The sequence below is a fragment of the Mycteria americana genome, chromosome 6 (assembly GCF_035582795.1).
Source record: "Mycteria americana isolate JAX WOST 10 ecotype Jacksonville Zoo and Gardens chromosome 6, USCA_MyAme_1.0, whole genome shotgun sequence".
Taxonomy (NCBI): domain Eukaryota; kingdom Metazoa; phylum Chordata; class Aves; order Ciconiiformes; family Ciconiidae; genus Mycteria; species Mycteria americana.
In genome coordinates this window covers 1,025,112-1,048,983 of record NC_134370.1, presented here as the reverse complement: position 1 = coordinate 1,048,983, position 23,872 = coordinate 1,025,112, and the positions used below count along the sequence as shown (strand labels likewise).

The window sequence follows — 23,872 nt, the reverse complement described above, 5'->3', positions numbered from 1 at the left end:
CAGTGGATGGCCAGTCCCTGGGCCGGCAGGTCGGCTGCAGGCAGCATGCTTGCTCCCGCCATCCAGGGAGAAATGAAGTTGAAAAATCGCATAGCTAAATGCCAGCAAAACACGTGGAAAAACAAACATCTGCTCAAAACAGATGGCATACTCATAGTGGTGGGCTGAAAGCTGTCCGTGTCCTTTGTTTCTCTCACTAGAACTTTTTCTAGTAAATATTTACCTATTTATGAGGATGTCTGCATTGAGGGTTTTGAATGCAATTTTGTGTTATTCAGAAATTCTCTTTGCTTATTCTTCTCTTTCACATTTACTCTAATTGAATTTGGATTTTATGCTCAAAATCCTTCAAACTGGCTGCATACAATTTTCAGATGTGCGGTAATAGACTTCTGATTGCCAAGTTTAAGGAGCCGCAGTTTCACCCTGAGCCTTGGAGAGAGCAGCAGCCGATGCAGATTGAGCATCAACTCTAAGAGCTTTTAGCCGTAGCCTTCACACCACTTCTCAGTGAGGGCATGAAAAATTTATTTGCTTTTCCATAATCCCCCAAATTAGTTTCCACCGATAAACTTTGAGGTTTTTTGGTTCCAGAATGCTAATAGAGACATGCATTATCATGCCAGGGACAGAATGATATTCTGCATTTTTCCATTAATTTGCATCATTATCAGGCATTGTAGGCTATGAATCTAATTTTTAAGGGAGCTCCTAAGGGTGTGTATATATATATATATTTAAACAGAACACCTATTAATCCTTTTGTTGTGAAGCAGCGTTTGCAGTTTTAAGACTGAGGAACCTGTTTTCCTTCCCCCTGTCCTCCCCAGTCCTTTTGATACAACGCTTCTCATCATGGGTCCTCCTGAGTTCATGGTATGGTTTTAAATTGAAGTATCATTTGACCCTTCTGTGGTCAGATACAGTTAGTTATCTGTAATGCATAATTCATCACTGAAAAAGCATCTGATAAAATGCAATTGTTGGGGGCTTCACAGTAGCTTGCACAGAGCTTTTTCTGTCTTGCATATACCTGTGCGCACAGCGCAGTTTGGATCCGCACGCCAAAATATTGGCTTAGCATCTGGATTCTCACGTATTCTTTTGGGGATGCAATGTGACAGTTTCTGCAGCTATCCAGCTGAAAAATGAAGTGAGGACCCAGACTTACTCCACAAGATACTGGCTAATTCCTAAAAGTGTGTTATCGTAAACATTTGTTTGTTTCTAGCAGCTATTACACACACGTTAGGCTAGTTTCTGAGCATACACTTCCCCTAGTACTTGGATATCGATGGCTAGTTCAGTCGGGTTTTGTGCTTCTTGCATAACTTCATGACGCTCGTTTATATTGTGTTAACTCATGCCTTTTAGGGCACTGAATTGGGCAAATTAAAGAATCAGTAAGATTACAAGGCATTATAATTTAATTATAAAAATAGAATATGATGCTAAAATCAGCATTGGTGCCTAGACTTTTATGCTCAATATCAATAATTTGCAAAATTACAATGATACATTTTTGTTTCTCTTTTTCTAAATATGCAGATATTACCATTTATGCTGATCTCCAGTGAAAGAAAAGTCTTTTCTACAGATTTGTCAGGGTTCTTTTTCTTATTTTCACAAATTACTTTGTCCGTAGAAGACTTCTTGAAGTTCTCTGTAACATCACAGTTTTTTCTTTACACCTGCGTGGTTTGGTTCTGCAGGGTTCTCATTTGTGAGGCAGGCTTAGGCATATTCTTAGCAAGGAAACCTTATCCTGTCAACTGGGCAAGAAAAATGCATCTTTTCTAAAGAGAATTGACCTGACCATTTTTTCCCAATAAACACTTGAGTAATTAACTACAATGTAGTGGATATCCACTTCTTAATTTTAGCATTTAAATATGTGCACGGGCTGTGCTGGTAAGCATTACAGGACAGAAAAGACAGAGCAAACAGACGTGCACTCCCTGCCTCGGAATAAACCTGCCCAAAGGAGAGGGTCAGCTGTGCAAACACTGCGAATACATGCTGGGAACATCTCCTAGTGCAATACCTGCCGTTACGCAGCAACCACTTCAATAAGAAGCTGAGGTGGGTCATATTTTCCCCTAAGACACATGGTTCTCATTTGTACCCCAGAAAATCACTGATGACCCAACTCTGTCGGCTCTTCTGGTGTGTGTGCACAAACGGAACCTCCCAAGCAGGGACGTGCAGTCCCCAGTGCAACGGACAGAAGCGTGGGCAGTAGGCTGTACATCGGTGCCCGACGAAGTGCAGTGGTTCATAGCCACAGCCACCCAGGGGACAGGCTGTATCTTAAGGGCTTTAGCCATTGTCACGGTTGCTTTTGTTGATGCGGAGCTGCAGTGGCTCCGCCCGTGACAAGGTGGACGCTCACTGGTGCTTCTGGAGAGAGGGTGGGCCTGTCAGGGCTAAGACAGAGTTGTGCCCAGGGTGTTTGTGGTAGATTTAGGATCACTTTGACAACCCCGAGTCCTCCTGACGGCGTTGCTAGATTAGCTGCGTTACTAAAGGTCCCCACAGGTACCTGCCAAACCTCGAGTCCAATGACAACTGTGACAGTGCATTGAAAGTATTTGCCATAAATCGTAAAAAAAATTTTCTCTGTGAAAATGTTTTACAGGCGTTTGCAACGCGTATTTTCTTCACACAAAATGCATCAAGAGAGGAAATTGCTCTTTCGTAAGTCTACAGCATGAAGGCTGTGCGGCAGAGCTCAGTGACCCTAGTTTTATCAGGAACCTTCTTAAAAAAGGGATGTTTCATATATAACAAAGTATTAGATCCTAAAGAATGAACAAAATGCCAAATCTGGAGGTTGCGTGTGGTAATACTAACTCACCAGGTTGGGCTTTCGCTCTAAGGCACAGACATACAACCTTAAGGTCTAATATTGTACAGTGATCCGTACCATTTCTAGATAAGATCGTAATTTGTATTAATCATTGTTGATTAAAAATACTTTTTTGATTTTCCTTGTAGGTCAGCAAGTTGGAAAGAGAGAAAAATCAGGAAGTTAAGCAGATCAAAGAGCACGAACAGCATAAAAGTACAGTGGTGGTAACAGAGCTCAAAGTCAAACTTCATGAAGACAAAATGAAGGAGCTCCAAGCTGTTCGAGAAGCACTTTTGAGACAGCATGAAGCTGAACTACTTAGAGTAATAAAAATTAAAGATAATGAAATCCAGAGACTACAGACCCTTCTCAATGCTGTACGCGATGGGGCTCCTGACAAGGTGAAAACGGTGCTGCTCACGGAGGCAAAGGAGGAGGCCAAGAAGGGGTTTGAAGTTGAGAAAATAAAAATGCAGCAAGAAATTTCAGAGCTGAAGGGGGCTAAGAAACAAGTGGAAGAGGCTTTAACTATGGTCATCCAAGCTGACAAAATTAAAGCAGCGGAGATAAGGAGCGTGTATCACCTGCATCAAGAGGAAATCAGCAGAATTAAGAGGGAGTGTGAGAGAGAAATTCGTAGACTGGTACGTGTTGCTATCTGCATCTAAGTTTTTACTAACGCTTATGTTATTGATAGTAAGTAAATGAAAGTTCAGTGCTGGACTCAGATGAATGGATAAGGACGGGCATTCAAACTTCTGGAGCTTGCTTCAAATCTGTTTTACATTTACTAGTAGAGATGTCAAAATGTTTTTTAAAAACGATTAGGATGTTTTGTAAGGAACTTCTTTATCCATGTCAGTGCTTATTAATATTGTTCACATTTCAGATGTCAGGAAGAGGCCTTGGGTTACTAGCTGGTTAGAGGAATTCTACAAAACAGTTATGGTTCTTGGCCCATGGCTCTCTTTCCCCACCGTTTGTCCCTTGCTGATCCACCTTGGTCCCTCCCTTTCCCTGCCTTCACTAGTCCCCGTGAACATCACATAATGAGCTTTACACAATCCCAGAATGCTCTTTGTTCTGCATCCCACAGTGAGTCCTATACCCTGTAGGCAATGACCCCCTTCACTCCGCAAGGCGTTCAGGAAGGGGTTCCTCTCTGTGACCCACCTTGGTGGCTTTCCCCCAGGACAGGCACTGGTGCTCCTCCTTTGGTGGCCCCGCGAGCAGCGACTCAGCAGGCTCCCGACCTCAGTAGGTCACTGGGGTTCCTCACCCGTCATTGCTCATCTGATCCTCACTGGGTCTTTGTGTATGCTGACCAGCCTTCAATCGCCTAATCGAACCATTGGAGTCTCAGGTGCAACAGTGCGACTCTCAAAGGCAATAGCTGCATGCTTGTGGCTTTGGAGTATTCCTCCAGTCTGTTTGGAAACTTGTTGGAGAGATCCAGTTGGATCATGTTGCTTGGAAAAGGGGAGAACTCCCTGCGGGAGGGAGCTCCCTCCAAGAGGGAAGTCTTTGCATGAGAGCCAGGCAGGCCACCAACACTTCTTCTCCACTGCCATCTCAGACGCTTGCCTTACGATTCACACAGTCTTGTGAATGCACAGCTGGTTTGCAGGACTGTACCCCTTAACTGTTGCTGCCATGCCCAAGGACATGGGAGCAAATGTAACACCCATACTCTCGTGATGCGTATTTTGGGTCTTGTCTCAGTATTTATTTGAGGTTACCATCTTTTTGTGTTTGCCATGCTTCTTGATAGCATTCAGTGTCTCAGTACAAACTCATCCACGTCTCTTCTAAGTCATTATCCCTTGACTATTATCCAAATCCTAAAAAAAATTTGAAAATGCACAATCAGCTTGCAGACTGGCTCCACATCAAAGCATGGCAGTGTAGCCATGCTTCAGTGAATGCCCTGCAGAACCTACCCACCACACAGCATCGTCTGTGTCCTAACGAACCAAAGTGACTGACAGCGGCTGGCACTCCGTGCGCTGCTCCATTAGTCAGTGGAGCGTTACGTACCCTTTATTTAGCCACCCATTCTCTCAGACTTTAGGCTGGTTTTTCCCCCCATAGATTATTTTATTTTTATGAAGAAGATACTAAAATAATTTATAACCAACTGATCTATTGATACTGTTCAAATATCCTGCAGTGTAAGTACTTTCTTCTCTAAACATACATTACTAGACGCATTGATTTAATACATCAGAATGAAAGGATGGCTAATGTACATCCTAAATAAACTTGCTGCATTACATGAAAAGTCCACGCTAATGGCCTCTAATGTAGAAGCTATAAAATAAATATGTCCTTAGTTATAAGGAATAGAGCGGTTTGAGGTTATGTTTTCTAAATTGCCTTTGAAAATCAAACTTGTTTTAAATTCCTGCTTGAAAGAATCAGATTATCTACCTGTACTAATTAAATTACATGATGCCATGGTTTTACCAAGCCCTGAGTGCTTCCTGAATGACTTTAAGTACTCTCAGCTCCGTTGACTCGACTGTAATTGATTTCAATGGGACCCCTAAGGTTGGCTCCCGGCACCTTCCGGGGAGGGCCCTGCCGTTGCAGGGGGGAAAGGCTGGTGCCACGTATGGTAAAAGCTCTCCTCTCTACGAAAATGAGGCCATTCTCAAAACACTTAAACTGTTACTGAAAACCAGTGCTTTTTTCCCTTTTTAAGACAGGGGCCGTCAATAAAGTACACTCTTTGAGCCTCAGTGGGGTTGCAATGAGGTAGAGAGAAACGCAGACTAGCCCGACGTGAGCAGGTCCGTCCATCCAGCAGAGCGATGGGGTTGCACCTTCATGTGACGGCTGTGGCAGACATCAGCCCTGAATTGTTACTGGATTCACATCAGGATTTTAAAAGCTCCGTGGTTCATGTACAATGCATTATTTAGCCATTTTAACCAAGGGGGGAAGTAACCTTTGAGCAAATTATTATTTCATGCCTAGAAAAATACTACTTTTTTTGTTTAGTCAGAATAGAGAAAGACAAGCTGTACTCTTTCATGTTTAGCTTTGTAATGGTGTGAAGTCCTTTAACGTAATGTAATTTTTTGAAGTTATTTATCTCTGATAGGTACGGATTTTCATTTCCAAGTCAAGTACGTCTATGCAGGCTTAGGTTATGGAAAATACTTCCATACATAGTCAGACAAAGATTGTTTTAAAAAGGTGAGTTAGTACTAATCCATTATTCTCCTTTCAAATTAAAACTAAGTTTTTTTCTTTATTGGACAGACAGGAATACATTTGTTGATGTCTCACTTCAGGCTTTTGGAAAAATGTTAGATGGCCTTTAAAGTAACAGATGTGGTAGGAAGATACAGCATTATGCAAAAAGGAACTGTACAGCCATCAAATTTACTTCAAGCAAATTAGAGTTCGTTTTGGTCTTCAGCATCATCCTCTTTCGCCAAGGGAGATGCAGGGTATACATGCTCAGGCTTTCAAAATAACCAGCTCTAATATGAACCTTTCCGTTTTGTTGACTTACTACAACTTTGAAGGCAGTTAAATTGTCGCATCAAGCCAGCCCCAGTGCCAGTGAATGAACTTTGTCCTCGCCAGGTTTCTAAGGGGAATCCCTGCGTTTTTGCCCTCTCCCAGAAAAGATGTCGGAGAAGGCACAGCTGCACCGCAGGCGGCGGATCCCGCTGCGCCTGCCCGGGCGCTGTACTCATCTCCAGCAGCAAAACTAAATCCAACATATTCTTGTGGTCAAAAGGAGACTTCCAAATGCAAGTGCAAGCGGGCTCCTCCCCAGCTTGCACCCTCGTGCCAGGACATGTTTTCAGCAGACCCTACGTACACAGCAAGCAGGCTGTTACAGTAGAGGGGCAATATTTGCAGGTGGTAATTTTGGTAGTTTTGCACTACAGGCATGCAGAGGCTTGCAGATTGTAATAGCTAACAAGGTGTAATCTCTCATTAGAAACAGTTCACGCTTAGTATTTACCAAATAAAAATTCTAGCTATTTTTTCTAGTTATTTTTCGGGTGCCAGGGTAGCTATTACTCATTGATGCTGATGGCGTTGGACTAATCCTGTACAGCACAGCTGAGCGTCTTTCAGTTCTGTGAACAGCACAGGAAAGGAAATAAGGTGCTGTGCAAAAGTGTATGTTCACATTATTCTGGCCTCCTGGTTTCTGTTTGCACATGTGGCTTGTGCTGTTTGTGTCTGTAAAGTCTGAGCGTGACGCTCCCCAGAGAAGTACAGCTAACCCGGTTAAGCTATCCCTGGCTCAGAAGCTTAAGAAATGTTAACGTGAAAGATGAAAGTTCTTTGCAGATGGTAACAAGTAAGTATGGCAACGACCTTCTTTCTAAAGAATTTCTAATTTTAGTAAACATTTTTAAAATTTTAATATGTGCATTTTAAAACAGCTTAAAATACTACACAAATGTATTTAATTACATTCATACGGTCTCCCACTAATAACAGCACACCCTGTGTTAGTGTGTGCACATCCAGGGAGAACAGCCCTTCAGTCAGGAGAATTCCCTGAGACTAACCAGTCTCGGCTTTTGCTTAACGGGGACTAAAATTCAATGTAGTAAAGAGCATTTAAATTTTACTTAAATGTAGATTGGTCAGAAAGGAGAAGTGCTGAACAGCAACGGCCACTGCAGCCTCCCCTCCTCCTGTCTCGTTTATAAGGGGACTAAAACAGAAATCAGAAAAACTGAAGAAATGAGATTTGTTAGAGACTGGAAAGTGTTTATTTTCAATTGAAGAAACTTCAGTTGACAATGACTACCAAAAGGTTTAATAACCTGCTCTGATACCTCACGTAAGACCGTTGCACACTGAGACCTTCATGGCTTCCTTACGGTAATCCAGCACCCCGGACAAAGAGGAGACCCATCTTCCCACTGCCACTCTGAACCTCTACCTTTACAGGCACTTCCCTGAGATTTCTCTGTTAGGCAGCGGCAAATTAGTGACAATATGTGATTTAAAGGATGATATCAGATGAAAAGTGTAGGAAGCGGACTTTTTAAATATTAATTTCATTGGTGATTGATTTAGTCTTTATCATCTCCTTTTTATTCCCTTATATGGTGAAAAATTACCATATTTGGTATTTTAAAGGTATTTCAGCAGTCATCCTATACTGAAAGGTAGACAAATTATTCAAGGTGAATAATTCCTTCTTGCGAATGTGGAATTTTTTCACCGTTTGTGGTTTGAACCTCATTTACAACAGTATTTATTCCAACTAAACCTGGACTACTGAAGGATTTTGTCGTATATTAAAAACTATACAACGTTACTCCCACATTTTGGAGGGTCACTAAACCTCCCAGTTCTGAGCTGTTCCTTTTGTGTCTGACAGTCCAGTTTTTAAAAACGTTTTTCTCTGCGGTCCTAACCAAGAAGTTTACTCTCTTCTGTGCTGCAGCCGCGTTGCTGTCGTGCCACAACACACCTAACCCGGGGCTCGGGGCTGCTGTACGTCTTCAAAAGCTGTTGGCAGTGGATGCGAGGTTTCTGCTTTCCGCAGTGCAGGTCTGAGCCACCACACGCTTCATTTTATGGCATTTACCAGTGGCACTGAATAGTAACACTGTCCTGAGCTTGTCCGGAGTGTGAGGGAAGTACGATGTATGTTTGAAGGTAGAGCAAAAGAGGGGAACGCAAAATAGGACAAGTGTTGAAAAATCTTTGAATCTTTCTTTATGCACGATTATTTCTCCCATCCAATGTACTTTACTCTTCAAATATAGTATTACATTTAATTCTGTTGGAATTTTTCTTACAAGCTGTGCAAGTTATTATTCATTGAAAAATCTACTCTGATTAGTAATTTTTTCAATATATCTTAATATAAATCCAGAAGTATCTAGCAATTTGACATGAGTTGCTTTACATATAACACTACCGGTTCTGTGTGCTGCAGTTCACACCTCACACTCCAAAAGGAACCAGTTTTCAGAAACAAAAGCCTTTAGTCACCTAGCAAAGGAAATGTTTTGGTTATTTATAGCCTGAGTGGGGCAGCAAATTACGATTTCACCTGCACCACTTAACCTTTCTTATGCTTAACAGCTTAACACTGCATCTCTCAACATCGTTCCAGTGATTTAAGTGGAATTATGGTGATTTGCAGGACGGTAATAAAGGTCCAAACCTGCCCATCAGTGTCAGCCGTTTGAGCCGGTGAAGCTGCCGGCGAGGCAGCCGCAGCGCTCAGGTCTGCCAGCCTCTTCCCGGGAGCCGCGCCGTCGGCCCCGGGCCGTGGGCCGCTCTGCTAGAGGAGCGGTTTGCTGGGTCACCAGGTGCCGGGTAGCAGGTGACGGTGTGTAACAGCGGCTGTAGCACGCCAGCTGTCTGGAACTGGGCATGTTACCTTTGCTGGGCATGGTATAAACATTCTCTGTTTGGTTAAGTATAACTGGGGTTTAATCAGTCTGATATAGAATCGTTCTTTGGCCAAAGTTGTAGCAGAATCCCATTGTAGAATGAAGTTTTTGGTAATACATATCACAGTGCGTCCTTGTTGAACTGAAAACGGATGGCATATCGTCTCCTCTCATGGCTGACCACTTGGCAGGGTTCCTGGAGCAATGGTCACGCGCTGCTGACAGCGATCACCTTTTCATGAGGATTAATTCTGGAAGAAGATGCGAGAGGAGAAGTTTCCTGGCTGACCCTGGGAGGTACCGCTGCACGGCTGATGAGCCGCAGCTACTGCTGTCCTGCGGGACGGTGGGGCTGGGGCTACGCCCGGCGGCTTCCAGGCGCGGGTGATGGCTGCCGGTGTATGAGAGTTGCTTAACTGCTTCAGAAGCAGCAATGGGATAGCCACAGTTTTTTTCTAATGTCATCTAATGATGACTTTTATAAACCCATGCAACCTGTGAGATTCAGGAAATTCAGAGGCCAGGGAGTGTATTTTCACCTTACGGCTGAGCCAAGCTGAGCACACGAGGCTACCAAACCCCAGCCGAGCTCCCCCCAGCGTTGTGCCCACCCCAGCTCTCCTGCACCGGGCCACGGACGCACGGAGTGAGCCAGTCCAGTGAGCTGCCTTGGCAGAACATTAACCATGACAGTGAAAAAGAAGTTTTCCCATGGACCGATATGATGAGCCAACTTGTATCGTATGACTAGCAGTGGCATAGGATTTGGGAGGGAGAGGCAGGGTGTGGGACCACCTCTTCTGGTGGGGGTTTGCTCTTGTGTTATAGCTTAACAGCAAGGAGAAATTATCCTCTTGAGGAGCTGCTGCTCATTGCAAAGCCTCTAGCAGCAACATCAGCGGGAAATGCTCTCAGCTTTCGTCTCCTCCCTCAACGAAAGGGGAGATGCATCAGCTTCTGGCCCCACTCTGCCAGGAGGACCAGTAAAACGGGCTGGGGTGTTCCTGGGAGCCACAGCGTGGGTGTGGGAATGACACAAGTGGCTGTAAGGAGCATTTTGCTCTTCTAAAGATACTTCATGTACTTTGCAACATGCAGCTTCTTATTGCAATATACATTGTAATGTATATTGTAGCACGATGTTACAATAGCGTGAGAGGTGATTACACTTTGTATTTTGTTTTTCATCTCTACTGAAATAGGAAGAATTTTCCATGGTCAAAAGGAAAAGAAATCTCAGCTTGCTCCTGTATTGTATCGGCTCTGTTCCCACCATTTGCAGTGGTGGCAATCAGCGCGGATTTGGTGCCGCAGCATTCTGTGACAGCCTGACTTAGCTGTGTAAGCATGTTAGCGGAGCTTAAACGCCCTGAGTTAGGAACAGTAACAAGTCAGCAGTGTCACTCTGCAGGTCTGCTGCTGCCACCCCCCCAAGCTAGCTTAAAACTTAGCTCGGAGTAGTTGATTTAAATGTGCGGTATCAGAACGCCAGCTTGAGTTATTCTGGTAGAGTATTTGGCAAAACCCGGTGAACTTAATCTAGCTGGCTGTTGCTGGGGAGTGACACGTATCACCAGGGCAAAGGGGCAGTTGCATTTATTTCTTTGAGAGCCTTAAGGAAAACGCCAGGAAAAGGGAGAGGGAAGGTGAACGTGCGCACCGCTGCGCGCGGGGCAGACATGCCCTCTGCCAACCCCGTCTCTCGAGGGGGTGATCACGCCGGAGGGCAACCCCGTCTCCTTTCGTTTGGGCCTTCCGTGGTCAGCCTGGGTGCCGGGGGCCGGGCAGTTCAGCCCCCTCTGCTCCTGATGGCCGAGGCCTGGGGCAGGGCCCCGCGCGCGTCCCGATTGCTGGCTCTGACACCGTGCCCGTGGGGAAATGCGTTTGTCGTGCAGCAGCTCCAGCTGGAAAGGGGCTTCTCGTTTGCATTTAAAACCGCTGCCCACGGATGACCGGCTTTTATCCACCAGGCGCTGGTAGCTTCAAAGGCGGGTTTCTGGGCTGCACGGCCACGTTCCTGATGGCGTCCGTGAATCTGCAGAGCAGCAAAGGCCCCGGGAACATCGCAAGGAGAAATTTCCCAACCAGGGAACCTACATGTTGATTTTACAGTCGTGATGGAAATAACAGATTTTAAAAGAGTCACACGGCTTAAAACCAGCTGCGCGTCAGACCGTGACAGGCATTGCACTGGGTAGCACGAGGAGGGAATAACAAATTTAACTTTGCATGGGATTATGTTTGCATAATTGGCACCAGCTGTGCTCACGGGCTGGTTATTAATTAGCGCTCCCGCATAAATATTCATCCCCAGTCGAGGCAGCCCGCTAGGACTGAAGCGGGAACATCCACAGCGCAGGGCATCCTCTCAGGTGGTTGGATGCCGCGCTCCTACGCGCGCTGACGCCCGTTGACAAGCGCTGCCGGTGTCTGAAGCCACCAGCCTCGGGGGGGAGGAGGAGGAGCGCTGCGGGCCCGCGCCCCTCGCAGGATGAGGCCGGGGCGTGCGGCAGCCCGGCGGGGTGCGCGCCTGCGGACCGGCGCCTCTTCCAGTGAGTTGCAAGTTGTTTCTTGTCTTTATGTTTTCTTTACGTCGCTAACGCTAGGAAGAAGCGTGCTAAATAATATTTTTCAGTGAAATGCTTCCTTCGGTTTGTACTGTTTCTACAACGGGCTATCTATTTAATAACGGGCTGCAAACATCAAACTGTTATGCATATTTCATGAACGTGAATTTAATCATATGAGGGGAAATGTGAATACTGATGTTTGTCGTTTATGAAGATTATGTTTAGGGGTTTTTTCTGGAAGACAAACCATTAGTGAAATACTGTGAAATCTTTTGTATTTTCTCCAGCTTCTTTGTTCCTCCTAATGCAAAGTGTTGCCTATGTTGTGACATGTCTTTGTTTTCATGTAAATTGGGATCAACTACCCAATATTCTGCTTATTTTAAACAAATAATCATTTGATGCTGTGTTTCCTTTTCATCTATACATCCATTTAGATTTCTGCCTGATGAGGTGTTTAGCAGAAGGACCTCAGGGGGCATCTCTTTGTTTCATTCAAAGTTAGTAGACCGTTGCCTTGTTGAAATTGTTGAAAGCACCTTTCATGAAATGGCACCCAAAGTACATCTGATTTGCTGCACTTTACTAAAGGAATCTAAATTTTGCATAACCTCAAAGCACAGCTGCCACGCAGGTATTTAGGAGTTGTCCTGTGCTGTCTTTGGGCAAAGGCTGGCCCTTCCCCCGGGACGATGCGGCATCTCCCTGGGTCTGCAGCTCAGTTCTTCCTTCCTGCAGCTACCGAAGGGCAGCGCGGCCCGCGGGGAGCACCTCGGCTCTCGCCTGCGGCTGGCGCTGGAACCGCGGAGCTTCCCCGGGGCGTGAGGGCGGCGGGGCGACGGGGTGACGGTGCACCTCGCAGCTGGCCCGGGGGCGGGCGCAGCCCCACGCCGTGCGACGGAGGGACGTCGAGCCCCGGCCCGCCGTGTCCTCTCCCGCGTAATTTGTTTCGCAGCTGTGAGCTGTAATCAACCCAAACACACCTAATGAAAGTAATTTCCCGATACCGTTGCAGGGGGTGCGTAAACTGCCATCGCTTGCTTTTTCCCTGGGTGGGCCATTTTTGCAGTTACTGGAAACAAAGTACTTTGAGCGGTCTCTTAATTCACAATGTCATTTTTTTCCAGGTTTACAGACAAAGCTTTCAAAGATAAAAGTATCAAACGCAGTTCTCACAAGGCAAAATGTTCCTGTTTCAAGCAGGCCACATTTTAAAAGCTGATCATTTAAATTAAATGTGTAAGGTCTCAAAAACTTATGCCAAAAATCTTATGCATGTATGGTGTCTGAAACCAGATCAACAGACATTTTAGGGGATGTATGTGATTTCTTTCTTTCCGTAGAATCATTATCTGTAAGCACATTTGGCAACCCTGTGGCGTGTGAGTGTAATTAATACTTTATGTTCATGTATAATGTATACGTATGCAATCCAGCTGGGAAGAGCCTGAGATTCTCCTGCAGTTGTACATCGTCGCAGCCACAGAGGAAGATTTCGGGGTGTGCTCAGTAATTTTTCATTGTTAGGCAGGACACGGGCCATCCCTGTCTGAACACCCCAAACAGACTCAGAGGGGCTGATCCTGGCGTAAGCCATGGCGCGGGCACCCGGCCTGCGGTGCGAGCCGCCCTCTGGCCCCGGCACGCGCCCGAGCCCAGCGCTCCACGGGTGACCGTGGCTCCGCTCCGCAGAGAGGGAGGCTTTAATTCCACATTAGCATTCGCAAAAAATACCCGGAAAATATTCACCTGCAAATTCACCTGCAAATTCACTGTGCCCGATCCAACGGCGATGAGCGTGGCTCTCCGAACTCGGTGAGAACAGTGCAGGCAAAGGGGAAAGGAGAGAATTAGAGATGGCGGGACGTTTGTCAGTTGAGCACTTGGTGATTTTGCATAATGTTTGTTATGCATAAGCAAGACCTTTCACGGAAAGGGGATAATTAAACAAATTGCTCACCTGGGAGACTTTTGGGAAAAGACTTAAAGAAATTCACATTCCTTCTGTATTTTGAAAATTAAAAGGATATTCAGGTTTTAATATTTTTCTTTTAAAATTATGAATCCAAATTTTCAAAAGGTGATGTCCAAGCAAAATGCTGCAAAATCTTTGAAATGTTTGAGTGAACTAATCCAAACTGTGATATCAATATTAGGTTTTCATTTTTTTTAAGGTTGTTCTGAAATGGTGCTAAGAATATGGGTTATTTCCCAATCATTCGAATAAAAAATTTCTGCTGAAAAGACAGATTTTATGCCGGGTGACCTCCAGAGAGGTCATATTCATGAGCTGGTTAAGCGATTGAGTTCATACGTTCCCTGTCAAATGCTCGTTGCTGTTCTGTTTCCCAGAAAGGGTGGTTGCATTTTCCCCGCCGAGGGGTGTCGGCTCTGCGCAATGTTCTCGGCCGCGTTGGGGTCGTAAGATGCTCTGTTGTTGTCAAGCCGCTGCCTGCCTGTGTGATTGTGTTCTGTTCTCCTTGTAGATGGAGGAGATTAAATTTAAAGACAGAGCAGTCTACGTGCTGGAGAGAGAGTTAGGGGTTCAAGCCGGGCATGCTCAGAGACTGCAGCTCCAAAAGGAGGCTTTAGATGAACAACTTTCCCAGATCAAAGAGTCTGATCGGCATCTGAGCAGCCCCAAGCGGGAACTTCCTTATGCAAGTGGTGCAGGAGACGCTTCAGATCATTCGGGAAGCCCCGTAAGCACTTTCACGTGGTTTCACCTACACAAACGAGCAGACAGAGTGACAAAATGGCACAAAGGGACAGAATCTTGATGAGCGCACCCTCGAGCAACAGCTTTCCCATAGCCGTGCAGGGGAAGCCCCCAGGCACCCGTTTCTTGCTCTCGTGCGTTAGCCAACCCTTTAAGATTTCAAATCAAAGCTTGTTATGGGAGAGTTTTTGCTTTTTTGTCGTTTTGTTTTCTGGTTTGGTTGGTTTGGTTTTGTTAGCAGGGTGGAATTTTTCTGTTCTTTTCCTCTTCCTTTTCCTCACTCTACCATACCTCTCCCACCTGCCTTAATTTGACAGTTTGACACAATTTTGCCAACAAATGATGCAAATGCATTTCTAACCAAGTAATGTATGCGTGCTAGCTCTCGGAACTGCTAACTATGGATTTTGTGAGCAGATGTACGAGGCCAGTTTACGAAGGGAAACGGGGGAAGGCAATGGGTGCATGGAAGCGTGGGAAGCCCCGCGGTCCTCCGGGAACGCCGCTGCTGGCCCGGGTTTGCGCGCTGCTGAGTGCTCTCGCTTTCAGCGGACCAGAAAGTGAACTAAACACCTGTTAACCTGTTCTCTCCTGTTTCTTGTCTACAATGCAACATCCAGAACATTAAATTTTAGTCACCCTTTCACAATGGCTGTTTTAATATAACTATGGCACCTTTCTGCTTTTGCCTTGATTTGCTAATATTAAAAAGCCCTCAGTTAACTGACCTCATATATCTGACGTATGCAAGTTTTCTTCATTGCTGATTCTCATCAAGATTTCTTTTGCAACAGCCTTAATTTTCTCAGTAGAAGTGTAAATACTTGTACATGAGCAGACCAATCTATTTTATTCTTTGTCCCAAGCCTCTCCTGCACCTGTTGAATGAGGAACCCTAGACCTCCCAAAAGTGCCACCAGCACTACGGACGCTAATTTGCTTGTTTCGATTTGTCCTCAACTTCTGCCAAACCTCAGAACAAGTCCTAGAGAAGGGGGGAAAGTCTGTCACATTTGTAATAGCTGTAACTTCTCTCTGATTCTGAACGAGAACATGTCTACCTCTATTTCTATTCATTTCTAATTTGATTTAAGCATTTTCACTCAGATAAAGTGCTACCCCTTTGGCTTTACAAGTGACCCTTTAGAACCCAATAAGGGCCACAGCTTTATGGAAGAAGAGCTTATGCAATGGTATAATTGCATGGATTTTCCCCATTTGTACTTCAGTATTTTTAATATCATTTTCTTACAACAAAGTCCTCAGAGCGGGTGATGTGTCTGAAGCACTCAGTTCAACAGTGGCATACATTGGAAACACTGCCTTCATTTTTGGTATTTTCTTTTCTATTTCCAAGTTTACCATTTGTGACTTTGTATTTGCATATACATACTTCTGCATTTGCATACTTTGTTACATTTTCACTCCTAACTTTCTGTTGGTCTCATCCTGCAGCTTTCAGTGGTCAGTTAGGTTACATGGGTTACACTCTGCCATATAATGTTTTGAAATGTTTGGATTTGGGATAAGAAAAAGTTTGAGCTTTGAAAAATATTGATATTGCCTGTACACTTATGAACAGTTATTTGCAGTTGATCTTTGTTTTAGGAACAGCAGTTGGATGAAAAGGATGCCCGGCGTTTCCAACTTAAAATCGCGGAGCTGAGTGCCATCATCAGGAAGCTGGAGGACCGGAATGCGCTGCTGTCGGAGGAGAGGAACGAGCTGGTGAGTGCAGCGGCAAAAGCGCAGCGATGGCCGCTTGTGAACGCGCTGCCGTGGCCGTGCCTTACCCCCAAAATATCGAGGTATTTTCCCCTGTGCCGTTTTGGAATCATTGCAGGAGTAGCCGGCTCCTCCTTACGCTCTGTGTGTGGTGGTATGCCACGCTACACTCATCTTTGCTTATATAACAATGAATTTTTAAGATGGCATTAGGTGGAATTATTTTCATTTATTTTTTAAAATAAATACATTCCCCACATGATATGCTTGTTGCACAGACTGAATACTTCATGAAGGAGGAACGATCTGCTTCCCAATGGAAAATACCAAGAATTTTTGATCAATTCTGCTTTGTGTTAGGAGAAAATACTGTGTGTGTTAGTTAAAGAAAATGAATAATATATTTGATGAACAATAACAGCTCCAGAGGTGTTAATTCTCTCTTTGTCTTTCAGTTAAAACGTCTTAGAGAAGCTGAAAGTCAGTATAAGCCCATTTTGGACAAAAATAAACGCCTTAGTAGGAAGAATGAAGAATTGTCACACGCCTTACGTCGAATGGAAAATAAATTAAAATTTGTAACACAAGAAAATATAGCAATGGTAAGTCTCTGCGCGCTCCAGGAAGACCATGTAATTTAGTATTCACAGGGCTGATGCATCCCAAGCTTGCAAGTTCGATAGGTAACCTTCCCCTTTCCACTGCTGGCTGAGATGTTCTGCAGTGCACTACAGACTGGTTTGTGGCTTGAACATGTTCTGGTTTACATAAAATGTTTTATTTTAGCTTCGAAACCAAAATAAATTGCATGAGTTTGCACATTTTGATCGGACTGCTCAGTCACTGGCTGCTCAGCGTCCACGTGAGCACAAATCACCCCGCTTCACCTTTGCCTTTTGTACCAGAATCACCTCGTAATCCCTCGGAAATCTGCGCTTGGGCCTCTCTTCCCTCTTTTGCAGTTGAATATTGTTAGTGGGCGATAGCCGGCAGCAAGTAGCTGTGGCATGGCGTGAATGCAGGAGGGCTGGGTCATCCCCGTGACCGCTGCAGCTCCGGGACTGCTGCAGATCAAAAGTAACGAGAGGAGCCCGGAGAGAAGCGACATGGGTCCCAGCTCTCCGAATTCCTTCTCCCCCCAGAGCAAGCCGCACAGCTCTTGGCAGAACTAAAGGGCGGGTGCAGCTGAGCTGCTGCCAGCCCCTCGCTTTGGTGCGACGGCCCCCCACGCCCGCTGCCCTCCTTGGTGACGGCGAGCTTCACGCGGCAGTCTGAGGAGCCCGAACACCCGGCGCGTTTGCGGTCTAGCCGTATCGCCCAGCAAAAGGGGAGCAGGATGGCTGCCAGAACAGCCGTTAGATTAGACGCATGGCTAGCTGTGAAGGGAAGGGTTGTGTGCTCTCCTTTGGCCCAGCCTTCTTTCTGATCATTTCCTCTTCTGCCGTGTGGGTTTCTTTTAGAGGCAAAGAGCTGGAACAATAAGGAGACCGAGCTCTTTAAATGACCTTGACCACAGCCAGGAAGAAAGAGAAGTTGATTTCCTGAGACTACAAGTTATTGAACAGCAAAATATCATTGATGAACTCTCCAAGGTAAGGTGTAATACTGCTGCTCTCATGAGAGGTCGACTAAGGCCGTAGCAGAAGAACGGGAAGCCTAAGCAAGGGGTGCTTGGGGTTCTGTGAGCTAACGGGCATAGCTCGCATCACGGGAACGTGGTAGGCATTTCTGTGATTACTAGTAATCGAACTGAATATAAGTTATCTGTGGCATAGCATTTGGAAAAATCCTTTCAGTCTACGTTGCGCTTGCGTGACAGAACCATTGCGGCACGTCCAGTAGGCGTGCTGACGGCCGGCTCCTGCACCTGCGAGAGAAAACGTCAGAGCTCCTTTAGCTGGAGACAGCAGCAGGGCTAAAGGCTGCTGTGTACAAGGCGGGTGTTCTGCAGTGTTGTGTTTGGGGTCTTGCTTCTTTGTTCACATGTTCTCAGTCTTCGGAAAGAGAAAATACTGAAATTGTAATAGTCCTCAAGAAAATAGCTTCTTTGGGTTTGTGTCTGTACACTTACTGACATTATTTCATTCTTTTTCATTAGACACTGGAAACTGCTGGCTATGTGAAGAGTGTCATGGTAAGAATGACGTTAACTTCATCCTCATCTTTGTATGCTTTAAATTGCTCTTCATGCAAAGCACGCAGGGTACAATAACATTTATTATCACTTACCTCTCCATTCAGGCAGCAAGCTAACACACAAGTGTTTTTCTCAGCATAGATGTTGTCAAAGGCCGTATCAGCAGAAGTTGTTCACCAGAGAAAAAAATAGTGATAGCGGAGAGGAAAGCTCTGGTGAGAGAGGAAAGCTTATTTTTTCACCACTAGGCAAAGGTCAGCATGGTCACCCTGTCCTGACAGCTGGGAGCGAGTGTCCCCCATCTCCGGGACAGCTCTGCCACCGTGGAATCGCATCTCTTTGAGAGTCTGATTACCACTAGCTTTGTCTCACCCATACTGGCATGTTCGCAGTCACTGCCCTCGCCCGACTCATCGCTTTGTTATTATCGGTAAAAGTTTTGTGAAGTTAAGCCACGAATACGTATTGATAAAACGTGTGCTGATTTGTTCTTCATTGCCAAGCGTGCAGCGGAGCTTGTGCTGTCGAGCAAAACAAGTATTCCATTTCTTCTGTCACTGCTGCCGATGTTAGGATTTGCTATTGGGCTGATGGCAGTGGCACATTATCCATGTCCCACAACGTCATCGCATCCTTTTACCAAATGGTTAAAGTGAAAGATTTCCCTTCAGAACTTTACTCTCTGCAATCCTGGAGTTTGCCTGTATTTTCAATCCAGAATAATTTTTTTTCAGTACTATAAAAAATTGACATGACTCTATGAAGAGTGTCATAATTTCCACTGAACAGAAAAATCTGCTGGCAGCAATAACTGCTCAAACCCTTTTTCAGAAGCACTGGGAACCTGCAGATCCTTCAAGAAGTCAGCTGAGACTGAGAGTGCTGAGTTCAAACGGTCTCTGATTTTGTGCGGTTGGGCCGTTAGGTGCGGGCACCTTCCAGAGCGCCCGAACAGCCACGGCACCGAGCCCAGGGCAGGAGCCGGTGCTTGCTCCTCAGCCCCTACAGAGCCCACCGGCCAGAGAAGAGCCATAGCACGGCTTGAGCGCGCGTGCTTGCTCGCGGAGCAGCTCTGGAGCGAGGCCTAAGCTGTCAGCGCGTTGTGTTGGTTATAGTCAGCTTGCCTTTGCTGTTTTGATTTTCATGAGCGTGCAGAGCAATTGCTACTTGTATACAGCGAACTTGGAAGATGTTGGAGTAAAACTAACATTTGAACTGATGAAAACACGGTTATTTCATTTTGAGGCAGTGGCCAGCACTGACAGCACTATTTCTTGATTGCTTAATGACTACTGGTACTGACATACTTAATTTGAGTAACAGCTCTCTGAAAGCAGCTGACGTATGTATCTGATTCTTTCAGGAGCGCGATAAGCTGTTGAGGTATAGGAAGCAAAGGAAAAAAATGACAAGAATTCCTAAGGTAAAAGAACCCCCTTGTATCCTGACATGCTGATGGGCATGCTGGCTTCCTGGGGTGCCCCGAGCGCCTCGGAGCCGGGCGGGGGGGCGTTCTCCTTGCGGGTCTAGAAACGGGCCCTAATCTTAAGTTTGGGTTCAAGGACATTCATAGACAGTGCTGGGATAATTCAGACGAGGTCTGGCAGGGGTAGGGGAACCGTCTGCACTGTGCATTACAAGCATTTGCATGCTCTGCAGTTACCCCGAGCAGTTTCGGTGTCCCGTGGGGCTTCTGTGGTATGTGATTGTCTTAAGATGAGACAGATTTTGTGAATTAACACATCTCAAAGTGATCTTTTAATGGCACTGCCTGAAAACATACGTAGGTTGTAAATAATTCGTTACGGAGTTTAGTAACGTGCAAAAATTGCTGGTTACAAGGAGCGACGGTCGGAGCTCAGGGAAAAAGAAAATGTTAGTTAATGAAGACTTGGCAGGATGTTAATATAAATATGAACACTGTAAGGACATCGTAAGGTGTAATGTCAGTGACCTGAGAGCAAGCAGTGCTCTACCTATGAAAAATTAAGGCGGTGATGGAGCTAATGAATCTATAAACAACGAATTGCAGTCGATGTGAGATAACTCCTGAACTCCTGTCATCCTGCAAATGGCAACCAGGCCTTTGAAGGAGAGTTACGTTTTGTCTCCTTCAAAAGTTATCCACTGCAAATCAAAAAAAAAAAAAGCCAAAATCTAGACATTTTTTTTGTAAATCAACAATTAAAAATATCTTTAACTGTGTTTGAAATGTCATCTTTGACTTTCAAGCATTTAACAGTAAATCTTTTTTTTACCACCACTACCCCATTCTTTTAAACAGAAAGCAGGTTTGTGTGGAAAAATGGATTTCTTCAAACTGTAAAAACATTGCTGTGGTGATTAGCTTCAAATTTTCAAGTAGAATATTTCTTGGCAAGCTAACTTCTCATGTGACAGTTGTGGTAATGACAGGAGGGACACGGTGGTGATGACGATGGATTAACAAAGGCATTTCAATGCACAACTCCCACCTCACGCCGAGATGAACACACAAAGAAGTAAAAAGGGTGATCTGCCTTAGCTAGGGAAATTGGAAGGAAAATACATTAAAAAAAGGCAGGGGCTTTGAGGTTGCACACCATCATAGCTGATAAGAAATACAGCAATCCCGTGATTTGAATAGTTTTAGCTGTCGTTAGAGCACTACCATGGGGGTGAAAGAGCTTTACAGAATGCATGTGAAGAACTGGGTGGTTTTTCAAAAACCAATAGTGTGAAAATTACCAATAATCTGGAATTCAGGTTCCTCCGAAGGTGCATATGTTCAAATCCTACAAAGGCGCAGGGTTTAGACACGCGTCCACAGTTGTTGCTGTCCCCCCGGTGCCGCGGGCGGGCGCAGCCGGTGGCACCGCTGCCGCCCGGCACGGCTGCGCTCCCTGACACCTTGTCTCTGCCAGAAGCCGGTTGTGGAGACGTTTTTCGGCTACGATGAAGAAGCTTCCTTGGAGTCTGATGGTTCCTCTATCTCGTATCAAACTGACCGGACAGATCAAACCCCTTGCACTCCTGAAGATGACTTGGAAGAGGTATTCATCAAAAATACGTGTTATTTTGTTTCGAAACCTCGCTACTAATTTTTAATGAAATTTCTGGTCTGTCTATTCATTCATTTGTCTATCATTCATTTGTAGTCTATCATTCATTTGTCACCTCTGACCAGAAAAGTAAAAATTTATGTTAAATTTAATACTGTGCATGTTGGTTAATATCTTCGGATCTCAAGTCTTCAGTAATTTCACAACTTTTAACCAAGCTGGAAATATTATCTCCTAAGAATATTAGATTTATAATGGGTTTGTAGGTTAGAGGTCTAAAAAGACTGAGAAGTTGGACAGCCCTAGGAAGACCTGTTCACACTGAGATTTGCTGCAGGTTTGTGCACGTGTAGTTTGGTTCAGGTCCCTCCGTTTGTCATTTTGACCTCGGCACAGAGCGCAGCCTTAAGCAATAAGGTTTGTGTTTCTGGAAGGAGAGGTCAGCAGTCACGTAAAGCACCGGCCTCCAGAGGAAAGGCTGTCTCCTCGCCAGGGTATTGAGGTCGTGACTTTTCTGGAGGCTCCGAGTGCAGAGCACACAAAGGTAGCTGGTAATACAAATAAAAGTTATTAATGCTGGTGTTTTGCAGGGCTTCCCTACAAACGTGTTCCCGAGTGTGTGTCAGATCACTGTACCGTTACATGTTTCTGGGCTTAACAAGAGTCTTGTAATAAACAAAAAATTGCTGTAATGACTTGCAGCCTTTTTACGGTATGCTGGCTGCAGTTTTTCATCTGCCGTTTCACCTGTTCCGTGGTTGTAATTAGACCTGTTCGAAGGGAACCTAAAGAGTTCCTATCTCCATCATAAAAGATACATGACTGGTTACCAGGTGTGTGCTGCACTGCAGGGAATCTGAATGTATTTTTATATGTATGAGCCTATTTATTTTTCATTCCTGTATTTACATTTTTTTCCATGTTCAGATAGTACAAAGTTTATGCATGCAACCAGCAGTATAATCTCATTTCATGTCAAATGAAATATTCCGGTCAACCTGACATGAAAGCATTCAATGCTGGATACTGTAAGGAGAGCGAAGAAGATGAAGGGCTCTTTTCATGTCGGTGTCACCATTTCTACAAGTATTAACTCTAGGTTAGGGTTTTAATAATTGAGTGAGACTGTCAGGCTTGGCTTATTCTCCAGATTGGAAACCTTTTGTTGTTTCCAGAAAGTTGTATTTTAACCTTTAAATGTGATGACTTTGCCTGTTACAGTAACAAAGGGCGACTCAGTGGTTAGTATGTTATATAGATGGCAAGTTTTTATCTTTCCAAGGCAGGAGGAATTATCTTTTTTTTTTTTCTATATTGCATTTTCTTGAAGTGTATGCAAGAGATGTTTAAGGGACAAAAGAGAAATAGTCTGAGGGCACATAAACAAGATCTTTAGTACTGTGCTCCCCAAATTGCATTTTGAAAGTAATAGTTTTGGCACTTTTTAGAGAAAGCAAACATAATCCGCTCTTATAATATTTTTTACTTTCATTGCAGAAAAAAGCAACTGGTGCAATGCATATTTGGTTTTAATTCCAGGGTATGGCCAAGGAAGAGACAGAACTGCGGTTTCGGCAGCTGACGATGGAGTACCAGGCCCTGCAACGAGCGTACGCCCTATTGCAAGAACAGGTCGGAGGAACATTGGATGCAGAACGAGAAGTTAAGGTCTAAATGGCTTATATTACATGCAAATAAAGGATTGTAATTGTATGGGGGTTTCCAATTGTACTTGCCCGGGTTGTTTTCAAGCTAACCTGGGGTCCGCCAGCCCCTCCAGCACGCTGCCGGCTGGGAGCGCAGGGCAGGGGACTCGGCCGGGCCGGCTGCCAGGGTGGGCTCCGGGGTCCCTAACTCCAGCCAGCGTGTCCGGCGTCCCCTGTGCAGGGCTGGTTGGCTGGAGGAACCGCTACTACCGTTACTACCGTTTAGTCTTTTCACCTCTGATCAGTTTAAGAGAAATTCAGAGAGAGTTTTTCTGGGAAATCCTTAAAATTAAGCTCTTTTTCTGTAAAAATCTAGGACAGGTAGCCTTAAATATATAATGCTTGGTATTTAATGCCTTCTGGATTCTGTGAGATTACATGATTCCTCATAAAATGTTTAGAAGGCTTGTAGCTGAGATTCTTTTTCTTAATTAAATTGCAAAGTGTCCTATGCTATTCTGCCTGCCTATCTGCCTCACACAGCCCTTGTGGCTTCAAACATCTGGCATAAAATGTTAGCTTTGTTATGAGTATGGTGTATATTACAAGGAGTTGGCAGGACTTATCATGCACAGAATGCAAGGGTGAATACAGTAAATAAGGGGACAAATTCTGTTCTGAGCTAACACTTTGAAGTTTAATAGGAGAAATGTAACTGCAAAGTCTTAATTTGGCTCTGCCTCTATTGTGTGAACGTGTTATCCAGGAACACTCACAGTAGTTCGAGG

General features: G+C 44.9%; 1 protein-coding gene across 25 annotated transcripts in view; it reads left to right on the top strand.

Moving 5' to 3' along the window:
* The window catches only part of JAKMIP3 (Janus kinase and microtubule interacting protein 3), a 76,519-nt gene that overhangs the window by 37,113 nt on the left and 15,534 nt on the right, over nt 1–23,872 (top strand). For 10 of the 25 annotated variants that reach the window (XM_075504276.1, XM_075504274.1, XM_075504280.1 and 7 more), the window contains 9 exons: nt 2,998–3,495; nt 14,303–14,518; nt 16,144–16,263; nt 16,716–16,862; nt 17,721–17,852; nt 18,359–18,394; nt 19,761–19,820; nt 21,301–21,429; nt 22,978–23,106. In XM_075504276.1, coding sequence (XP_075360391.1) covers nt 2,998–3,495; nt 14,303–14,518; nt 16,144–16,263; nt 16,716–16,862; nt 17,721–17,852; nt 18,359–18,394; nt 19,761–19,820; nt 21,301–21,429; nt 22,978–23,106 — 1,467 coding nt within the window. The remainder of the gene's footprint in view (nt 1–2,997; nt 3,496–14,302; nt 14,519–16,143; nt 16,264–16,715; nt 16,863–17,720; nt 17,853–18,358; nt 18,395–19,760; nt 19,821–21,300; nt 21,430–22,977; nt 23,107–23,872) is intronic. The other 15 variants (XM_075504285.1, XM_075504289.1, XM_075504282.1 and 12 more) reach the window with 8 other exon arrangements.